Raw genomic sequence first — 11,148 nt, 5'->3', positions numbered from 1 at the left:
TCATTTAGATCTAGATCAGACAGCAGCAGCCAAACAGATACAGTCAGGTAAGTAAATTAGGATGTATTTCTTAAAATAAATATGTATTAAGAATAAGATGAACAAATTGACAATCAACAATAAATTGCTAGGTATTATTTGAGCAGTAACAATTGGTAAAGTACTACACCGCAAAATAATATATTAGTATTTGCCAATCTAGTAACTAATGTCTATTTGTGTAGAAAAATCAATGTCTTCTTTCTCTCAGTTTGTTAATATATGTTGGGAGTTTATTTTTTGTAAACAAAGGAATAAATGATAGGTGAAATGGTTACAGAGCTAACTCATAAATGGGCAAGTTTACTTCTGTATTTGGAGACTTTACAACTAGAAATTCAATATGTATGCTCATGAACAACTGAGTGAACGCTTATCCTGTTCACTTAAGAAAACTTTGCTAAAGAGAAACATCATACAGAAACAATAATTCTACATCTTCCATAGCCTCTCAGTATCACAAAGTAGTATTAATTAGATTTCTGTCCATTTCCTGAAAGGTGGATATTTCCATATAATAAAACAATAAGTCTTTAGTTTCCCACCTCTATCATTTTTGGGTTTGGGGTCTTTCTGCGGGTATAAAATGTTTAGGAGTTTTCATTGCTCTCTCTCTGATTTAAGTCTTTTAAAAAAATTTTTTTTTATTACATTATGTTAGTCACCATACAGTACATCCCAGGTTTCTGATGCAAGGGTTGATGATTCATTAGTTGCGTATAACACCCAGTGCACCATGCAATATGTGCCCTCCTTACTACCCATCACCAGTCTATCCCATTCCCCCACACCCCTCCCCTCTGTAGCCCTCAGTTTGTTTCTCAGAGTCCATAGTCTCTCATGCGTCTTCCCCCTTCTGATTACCCCCCCTTCTTTATCCCTTTCTTCCCCTACCGATCTTCCTAGTTCTTATGTTCCGTAGATGAGAGAAATCATATGATAATTGTCTTTGTCTGCTTGACTTATTTCACTTAGCATTATCTCCTCCAGTGCTGTCCATGTTGCAGCAAATGTTGAGAACTCGCTCTTTCTGATAGCTGAGTAATATTCCATTGTATATATGGACCACAGCTTTTTAATCCAGTCATCTGTTGAAGGGCATCTCGGTTCCTTCCACGATTTAGCTATTGTGGACAATGCTGCTATGAACATTGGGGTGCATATGGCCCTTCTCTTCACTACGTCTGTATATTTGGGGTAAATACCCAGTATTGCAATGGTTGGGTCATAGGGTAGCTCAATTTTTAACTTTTTAAGGGACCTCCACACTGTTTTCCAGAGTGGCTGCACCAACCCGCATTCCCACCAACAATGTAGGAGGGATCCCCTTTCTCCACATCCTCTCCAGCAATTTCTGTTTCCTGCCTTGTTAATTTTTGCCATTCTAACTGGCCTAAGGTGGTATCTTTGTGTGGTTTTGATTTGAATTTCCCTGATGGCTAATGATTTTGAACATTTTTTCATGTGTCTGTTGGCCATTTGTATGTCCTCATTGGAAAAGTGTCTGTTAATATCTTCTTACCATTTTATGATTTGTTTATTTGTTTCTCGTGTATTGAGTTTGAGAAGTTCTTTGTAAATCTTGGATACCAGTCTTTTATCTGTAGCATCATTTGCAAATATATTCTCCCATTCCGTGGGCTGCCTCTTAGTTTTTTTTATTGTTTCCTTGGCTGTGCAGAAGCTTTTTATCTTGATGAAGTCCCACATGTGCATTTTCTCTTTTGTTTCTCTTGCCTTTGGAGATGTGTCGTTAAAAAGGTTGCTTTGGCTGATGTCGTAGAGGTTGTTGCCTATGTTCTCCTCTAGGATTTTGATGGATTCCTGTCTCACATCGGGGTTTCATCCATTTGGATTTTATCTTTGTGTGTGTTGTGAGAGAGTGGTCAAGTTTCATTCTTTTGCATGTAGCTGGCCAATTTTCCCAGCACCATTTATTGAAGAGACTGTTTTTTTCCACTGGATGTTTTTTCCTGCTTTATCAAAGATTAGTTGCCCAAAGAGCCGAGGGTCCATTTCTGGGTTCTCTATTCTGTTCCATTGGTCTATGTGTCTGTTTTTGTGCCAGTCCCATGCTGTCTTTGTGATCACAGCTTTGTAGTACAGCTCGAAATCTGGCATTGTGATGCCCCCAGCTTTGTTTTTCCTTTTCAACAGTTCCTTGGCGATTTGGGGCCTTTTCTGGTTCCATACAAATTTAAGGACTATTTGTTCCAGTTCCTTGAAAAATGTCATCGGTATTTTGATCGGGATAGCACTGAAAGTGTAGAATGCTCTGGGTAGCATGGACATTTTAACTATGTTAATTCTTCCAATCCATGAGCATGGAATATTTTTCCATCTTTTTGTGTCTTCCTCAATGTCTTTCAAGAGTGATTTATAGTTTCTAGAATATAGGTCCTTTACGTCTCTGGTTAAGTTATATCCAAGGTAAACGTATGGTTTTTGGTGCTATTGTAAATGGGATGGATTCCCTAATTTCTCTTTCTTCAGTCTCATTTTTCATGTATAGAAATTCAACTGATTTCTGAGCATTGATTTTGTATCCTGCCACATTACTGAATTGCTCTATAACTTCTAATAGTTTGGGAGTGGATTCTTTTGGGTTTTCCATATAGAGTATCATGTCATCTGCGAAGAGAGACAGTTTGACCTCTTTTGCCGATTTGGAACCTTTTTGTTGCCTGATTGCTGTTGCAAGGACTTCTAGTACTATGTTGAATAATAGTGGCGAGAGTGGGCATCCTTGTCGTGTTCCTGATCTTAAGGGAAAGGCTTCCAGCTTTTCCCCGTTGAGAATAATATTTGCTGTAGGCTTTTCATAGATGGCTTTTATGAGCTTGAGAAATGTACCCTCTATTCCTACACTCTGAAGGGTTTTAATCAGGAAAGGATGCTGTATTTTGTCAAATGCTTTTTCTGCATCTATTGAGAGAATCATATGATTTCTGAATTTTTGTTTCTGAATAAAATCTAAGACACTGATAGATTTGCGAATGTTGTACCACCCCTGCATCCCAGGGATGAATCCCACATGGTCATGATGGATAATCCTTTTAATATACAGTTGGATTCTATTAGCCAGGATCTTGTTGAGGGTTTTGGCATCCATATTCATTAGGGAAATCGGTCTATAATTATCCTTTTTGTTGGGGTCTTTGCCTGGTTTGGGGATCAAGGTAATATTGGCCTCATAGAATGAGTTTGGTAGCTTTCCTTCTGTTTCTATTTTTTGAAATAGCTTTAGGAGAATAGGTATTATTTCTTCTTTGAATGTTTGGTAGAATTCCCCAGGAAAACCATCCAGGCCTGGAGTTTTGTTCCCCAGGAAAACCGTCCGGGCCTGGAGTTTTGTTATTTGGAAGGTTGTTTATCACTGACTCAATTTCTTCATAATTAATTGGCCTGTTTAAAAATACCATTTTTTCCTGTTTCAGTCTTGGTAGTTTATGGGTTCCAGGAAGGCTGGTAGCTTTCCTTCTGTTTCTATTTTTTGAAATAGCTTTAGGAGAATAGGTATTATTTCTTCTTTGAATGTTTGGTAGAATTCCCCAGGAAAACCATCCGGGCCTGGAGTTTTGTTATTTGGAAGGTTGTTTATCACTGACTCAATTTCTTCATAATTAATTGGCCTGTTTAAGGAATCAATTTCTTCCGGTTTCAATCTTGGTAGTTTATAGGTTTCCAGGAAGGATTCCATCTCTTCCAGATTGCTTAGTTTATTGGCATATAGCTGTTGATAAAAATTTCTAATAATCCTTCCAATTTCAATGGTGTTCGTCGTGACCTCTCCTTTTTCATTCATAATTTTAATAATCTGGGTCCTTTCTCTTTTCTTTTGGATAAGTCTTGCCAGTGGTCTGTCAATTTTATTGATTCTCTCAAAGAACCAGCTTCTAGTCCTGTTGATCTGCTCTACTGTACTTCTGGTTTCTGCTTGATTGATTTCAGCTCTAATTTTGGTCAACTGCTTCCTCGTGCGTGGATTAGGCCTGTCCCTCTGTTGCTGTTCCAGCTTCTTGAGGTGAGAATATAAAAACTGCATTTTAGATTTTTCTATTCTTTTGAGTGAGGCTTGGATGGCTATGTATTTCCCCCTTAGGACTGCCTTTGCAGTATCCCATAGGTTTTGGACTGTTGTATTTTCATTCTCATTGGTCTCCATAAATTGTTTAATTTGATTTTTGATTTCCTGGTTTATCGAGTCATTCCTGAGCAGGATGGTTCTTAGTCTCCAAGTGTTTGAGTTTCTTCCAAATTTTTCCTTGTGGTTGAGTTCCAATTTCAGAGCGTTGTGGTCTGAGAATATGCAGGGAATAATTTCAGTCTTTTTGTATCGGTTGAGACCTGTTTTGTGTCCCAGAACATGGTCTATTCTTGAGAATGTTCCATGGGCATTAGAATAGAATGAGTATTCTTTGGTTCTGGGGTGTAGTGTTCTATATATATCTATGAGGTCCAATTTGTCGAGTATGGCATTCAAAGTCTTTGTTTCTTTACTGAGTTTTTGCAATGGTGTTCTGTCTATTTCTGATAGTGGGGTGTTGAGGTCCCCTACTATTAATGTATTTTTATCTATATGTCTCTTTATTCTGTTTAAGAGTTGGCTTGTGTATCTTGCTGCTCCCCTGTTGGGGGCTTATATATTTATAATTGTCATCTCCACTTGTTGGATACATCCTTTAAGAATAATATAGTGCCCTTCTGTGTCTCTAACTATAGTCTGTAGTTTAAAATCCAATTTATCTGATATGAGAATTGCTACCCCAGCTTTCTTTTGAGGTCCATTTGCATGAAAGATGGTACTCCATCCCCTTACTCTCAGTCTGAATGCATCTTTGGGTTCAAAATGAGTCTCTTGTAGACAGCAAATGGATGGGTCATTTCTTTTTAATCCAATCTGCAACCCTGTGGCATCTTATGGGAGCATTTAGGCCATTTACATTGAGACTGAGTATTAAGAGATATGATTTTAATGATGCCATATTGCCAGTAAGGTCTTTGTTTGTATCGGTTGTGACTATCTGTTCTGTATTACTCTTGGGGCCTTTTTACCTTTATAGAACCCCCCGTAATATCTCCTGTAGGGCTGGTTCCGTGGTTACGAAATTGGTCAATGACTGGCGATTCTGGAAGGTCTTTATTTCTCCATCCATTCTGAATGACAGCCTTGCTGGATAAAGGATCCTTGGCTGCATGTTTTTCTCTGAAAGAGCTTTAAAAATGCCCCCCCAACCCTTTCTCTCATTCCAGGTCTGTGTAGACAGGTCTGATGTAATTCTGATACCTTTGCCTTGTTACGTGAGAAATTTCTTCGCCCTGGCCGCTTTCAATACTGTATCCTTGGATCTAATATTTGCGAAATGCACTATGACGTGACGTGGTGTAGGTTTGTCGTGGTTGAGCTTGGGAGGGGTCCTCTCTGCCTCTTGGACACGAATGTTTGTTTCCCTTGCTAGATTAGGGATGTTTTCAGCTACAATTTGTTCAAATATCTCTTCTAGACCTCTGTTTTTCTCCACCCCTTTGGGGATCCCGATGATTCTGACATTGGATCGTTTCATTGAGTCAGTGATCTCCCATAACCTACATTCGTGGGCGTGGATTTTTTAAGTCCAGATTCTATTTTGCTTTTTCTTCTACTAACCCATCCTCCAATTCGCTAATACGTTCTTCTGCCTCATTCACCCTGGCCGTCAGAGCCTCTAGTTTTGACTGCATTTGGCTCATAGAATTTTTAATTTCTGCCAGATTCGCTTCTCATTTCCACCCCAGAGATTCTGTATTTCATTAACATTTTCGTAATACTTTTCTCAAGTCTACACATCATCTTGACCATTAGTTTTGAATTCCATTTCTGATAATTTGGTTATATCCATATCCATCAGTTCTGTGGCAGAGGCCACAGACTCATTGTCTTTTCTTTGCTGGGGGATTTCTCCTCTCCATTCTGATGAGGAGAGGTTGGCGGGGTTGTCCATAGTCCAAATTCTTGACTGGGTCCCAGGCCGTGCCCCTTGTTTTATAGGGATCTTAGGGATGTGGGCTTCTTGATTTTTCAGCCTGCCTTCTGGGGGAGGGGCCTGCCGCGCCGATACTCAGGCAACCCTGTTTGGGTAGAGTCTCCGTGTCCCCTGCGAGGGGGGATGGGGATGGGCACTCCCTGAGCCGGTCTTTCCAGGCTTTTGTTCTCTGGCAGCTTTCCCTGGCGGTTTGCTGTGCCTCTTCTGAGAGTCAGAGCAGCAGTGGCCGAATCTCAGCCTCTGTCTCAGAAGAGAGGGATCGCGGACCGTTCTCCACTGATGTTCTGGCCACTTTAACTCTGTTTCTGTTGTTGCTGCTCAACCCTGCAGCGTCCTGGGATGTGCGCCCCACACCTGGCATCCCAGCCCTCACTTCCAGGGCCGGCGCGTCTCTGTCCTTTGTGTTTTTAACACTGCCAGCTACCCCCGCACGCTCCCGGAGCTCCTGGTCTCAGTCTGGGTCCAGTGAGCGCACCGGAGCTCCGTGAAAAGTCTGGTGGCACATGCTCCCCACTCACGGTCTCAGTCTGTTCTCTCGCGGGTGCTGGTCCTTGAGTCCGCCCGCTCCCCCGTGCAGGTGGCTATCGCTTCCCAGCACCCGAACGTGGCGGCTCCCTCCCCCTTCCATTTATCTTCCGATATCTGTGCGGGGTTTCAGGGCTCCCCACTTCGTACCTCAATACTCCGCGCTGGAGATGTTCATTTGTAGAGATCCAGGTGTATCTTCCTGCGTCTCAGGCTGATTCCGTGGATGTTCAGGCTGGTCTGGTACCTATCCAGCTCGACTCAGGGGACCGGCTGATAAAGTGGTCCCCTACTCCTCTGCCATCTTCCCAGCCTCTCCTGGAAAAGCCTTTCTGGCTGTCAGTCTCCATTGGGTATTAGATTTTTGTGCTATTTTCTTCAGCTTTTCTGTGGAATAGAAAGGGAAAGCTTTACTTGTGGAATGGAAAGGGGAAGTTTTTCATGTCATTTCACTCCGATAGATTCCCCAGAGGTAAATAAATGTATTTTAATTTGCAAAATGTGTCAGTTTACATATCAGTGAATTTAAAAAGCTAACTTGGAGGGTGATAGCCAAATTTAGGCATTCATCATCAAACTTAGGTATTGTGATTGGAAGTGATAAAGAAAAAAACTGCATCTCTGCTATCTAGATACTTTTCTCCACTGGAGAATTTAAATTTTGTATTATATGCTGCACTTGATGTTGGGTAAATAAGAGTATTACTTTTTTGCATGTCCCAAGTGTTAAAAGAGTTAGTTTTGGTGTAAAATGGCCTGATATTCATTATTAATGTAGGTAAGTTTCTTAATATAGCTGTTAGGCATTATTTTTATCTTTTTATTTAGATCCAGGTCAGAAAGTAGTGCTCAAACATATACCAGCAGGTAAGCAATTTAAGAAGTGTTTCTCATAAATAAGTGTACCTTAATATAAGAATGAACAAATAAATAATTGCTTAATATTTTTTGAGCAGCCACAATTGATAAAGCCCTAAAAACAATTTATTAATATTTTCTATTTTAGGAATGAGTCCTTTTTCTTCATTTAACTAAATTTTTATTGATTCCCTACTCTTTTGATATGTAGGAAAAACTAGTTAAATCTAATGAGACAAGATATCTATAATTATTTTGTGGAACTAATTCGTATACAGAACATTTTTACACCCTTTATGATGAGATACACAAAAGGAAAAATTATTTTTTTGATCAGATTACATTTGCATCAATAACCTTAATATAAAAAACTGAGTAAATTCCACTTAGGAGGAGTTTATCAAAGAGATGGTATCATAAATACACTAAAATTCTTTGCTTCCCATAGCCCCTCAACAGCCCGCAGTTGTGTTAACAAAGGTTCTCTGAATTTTTCTGAAGTTTTTCATTTCCCATGCTCCATAGTTGTGGCCTTGTGATCACTCTGAAGTCATCAAGTACTGTTGGTCTGCTCACCTTTCTTTCTCCCTTACAGAGTTTCAGTTTTCTTGTAAGATATGATGTTTTTCCTTGAATGTCTTCTTTTAGTTACTTTCAATCCACTAGTTTTCCAGAATATCCTTTATAGCTACAGTTTAAATTTTCAGGCTACACCACAGCATTTATAGTTTCTATCCTTTCTGATGAAGTCACTTCCTCCATTAGGGAAGCTATGGAATTTCTACATCCTTTATTCTTTGTTATTTTTGGATGTCTTCTAACATCATAACCCCTTATAGATGTTACATTCTCCCAACTAATTATGAAAAAAGAGTTGATTTTCTTTATTATGTCCATTCCCTGTCAAGGAATTTGTGATATAATGCTCAAACACTGTAATTCTTCCAAACTTTTGCTTACCTAGAAGCATTAGTTTCCCTATATACTCTGAAATCACTTGAGGGTAATGACCATGTGTATTTTGCTAACCAATTTAGAGTTGGCACCTAGCAGAGTACGTGTGCAATAAGTACTTGTTTAATGAATGAGTGATTACTCTTGAACTTCACATACACAATTAATATTATAACTACTCCAATTGGAGTCCCCTTTCTCATAGAATATGGAATTCACATAATCAACCTCTTCTAGAAGTGGTGTTCAACTGGGTTGAGGGATAGCCTAGGACATCATCCATAGGACATTCTATATTGTGTTTGAAGAATATAATTTGGAATGTTAATCCATTAGTCCAGTTTGTATTTAACATATACCAGAAAAGCACCCTTGAATTATTATTTAATTTAAATTTAATAAGCTAGGCATAGTTGCTGTGCTTTTACTATTATAGCCCCTATTAGACTTTTTTCTCCTGTTCTTTTTAAACTTTTAAGTTTTTGTTTTGTTTTGTTTTGTTTTCAATTGGAAAGCTGGTGGGAGATGTTGGTAGAACCAACTCCTTAGGTTATAACATTACCAAAATAAGAGTTTTTTTTTTTTTTTAATGATGGGTATCTAATAGGTTGTGCACATCAGTAGACTCACAAGTCTAGATCCCTTAATTGGCTCGGGGGAGAACTAACTACAGTTAACCTTTGAACAACATGGATTTGAACTGTGCAGATCCACTTAAAATGGGTTTTTTAAATAAATATAGTACAATACTATAAATGTATTTTCTTTATTACTTTCATGATAACTTTTCTTCAGCTTATTTAATTGTAAGAATACAGTATATAATACATAAAATATACAGCGTATGTGTTAATTGACTATTTAGATTATCAGTAAGGCTTCCAGTCAACAGTATACTATTAAGTATTTAATTTGGGGGGGGAGTCAAAGTGTTACATGTGGATTTCAACTGTGTGTGGGTTGGCAACCTTAACCCCTGTGTTGTTCAAGGGTCAACCACATATTTAAAAAGTGTGTTTCATAGAGTAGTGGGAAAAATCTACTTTAAGTTCTGAAGTTATAAAATAGCAGAGTTAAGAAAAGAATGGGAAGGGTAGAATTATATCACTCATCACTGAATTATCTCACTAACCTTACCATATATATATTTTCTCTGTCAATAAGCCTCACTTAATTTGTCTTCAATTTATTCTTTTTTCTCTAATTCTTTTGGTTAGAGTATTAGAGATAAATCTATAGATATAAAAATTAGAAGAGTCCCAAGAATTTGATTTTGACTTTGGTAATAAATAGAATAAACATAGACATTTGGTAGATTCCTTTTTTATCATTCTTTTGAAGGGAAAGAGGAAGAAACTTCTATTAAAAATAAAAAATAACTTTATCAGATTATATTTTGTCAAAATAAAAGTATTATTTCCTTATTTACTCAGATCCAAATCACAGGAAAGCACCCAAACACATAACAGTAGGTAAGTAAGTACATTGGGAGCTGTCTCTTAAAATAAATGTATTTGAAATTGAAATGAAATTCATAATCTATAATTAATTCCTAGGTATTTATTGGGTAGATGAATTAATAAAGTACTATATCAGAAACAACGTATTAATCTTTACTAATCTTACTATTAATGAGTATTCATTTAGTCTTTTTTCTTCAGTTTAATAAAGTTCTGTTGGGAACTTGCTCTTGTGGATAGAATGTAATTAAAGAGTTTGAATACAATAAGATATAAGATATGTAAATTAGTCTATAAAATAAATTCGTAATCAGGGCCACTTTATCCATTAGGCATTGTAGACATAATATATAAGGCCTATGAGTTTCCAACTGTCAAAAACAAACACTGTTTAGAACATGAAAAACCAAATAGATTGGCTCCAAGATATGGAAAAAGTAAAATTAATAATATATTTCAATTTCTAAGAAAAAGGCAAACTCTCAACTCTTACATGCATAAACATTTCATTATATGTGGGAAAAATGTAAGATTTTCTCACTTGCAAATACTTGATTAAATATAATGCTTCCCCAGAAATCTCAGAAATTTGTAGCATAAACATTACTCATAGCCAAATAATTACACAAGCAAATTGCAAAAAGTTTTTCTAGAATTATTTTTTTCGACGTATGAATTTTTTGTTTGTCAGTACCCCCAGCTGTTTGTATATTTTGCAGTGGGAAGGAATTTATTTGCTCTTGGTACCTTAAAAATGTGTCTCTTTTCTTTTCCATAGTAACTAATAATTCCTTCAAAGGACAATGGATATTACAGAGTGTCTCACTGAGAAATGAGAATCCACCTTTCCTCCCTTGGTCACAGTCAAAGGAAACAATAAACCGAGTGTGGAACTATTTGCATGTGCATCTGTATTTATTTCTTCCTCTACCCCTGAGGCTTCAGTTCTGTCATTTCAGGGCCTTTAGCTGAAGATACTCACCTCATCTCAAGCATCCCCATCCCAACCAGGCTCCCTGAGCTCTTTTTCCCAACTCTCCCACCACCCACTCCTGCTTACCTGCCTGGGGCCCCAGGTGCTAGGAATCTGCATCAACTGCTTTTACTTAGGAAGAGCTCGTGAGTGGTAGTCCATGGTCCTCCTCCTGGTATTTCATACCAGACTTGACTGGCATACAGATCTCACTTAATCCAGATATATGCCCACTTCACCCTTGAAGCCTAGGAATAAATCCCACTTGGTCATAGTGAATAATCCTTTTAATGTACTGTTGGATCCTATTGGCTAG

General features: G+C 38.0%; 1 protein-coding gene across 1 annotated transcript in view; it reads left to right on the top strand.

Annotated features, from left to right (window-relative positions):
• The window catches only part of LOC103659147 (disintegrin and metalloproteinase domain-containing protein 32), a 169,775-nt gene extending 158,929 nt beyond the window's left edge, over positions 1-10,846 (top strand). The window contains exons 20-23 of the mRNA XM_040643171.1: positions 9-47; positions 7,416-7,454; positions 9,833-9,871; positions 10,638-10,846. Of these exons, the coding sequence (XP_040499105.1) occupies positions 9-47; positions 7,416-7,454; positions 9,833-9,871; positions 10,638-10,644 (124 nt within the window). The 3' untranslated portion in view covers positions 10,645-10,846. The remainder of the gene's footprint in view (positions 1-8; positions 48-7,415; positions 7,455-9,832; positions 9,872-10,637) is intronic.
• Positions 10,847-11,148: the final 302 nt, after the last annotated feature.

Source organism: Ursus maritimus, unplaced genomic scaffold, assembly GCF_017311325.1.
Source record: "Ursus maritimus isolate PB19 unplaced genomic scaffold, ASM1731132v1 scaffold_28, whole genome shotgun sequence".
Lineage (NCBI taxonomy): Eukaryota > Metazoa > Chordata > Mammalia > Carnivora > Ursidae > Ursus > Ursus maritimus.
The sequence above is the reverse complement of the archived record's forward strand: the minus strand, read 5'-3'. Positions and strand labels throughout refer to the sequence as shown.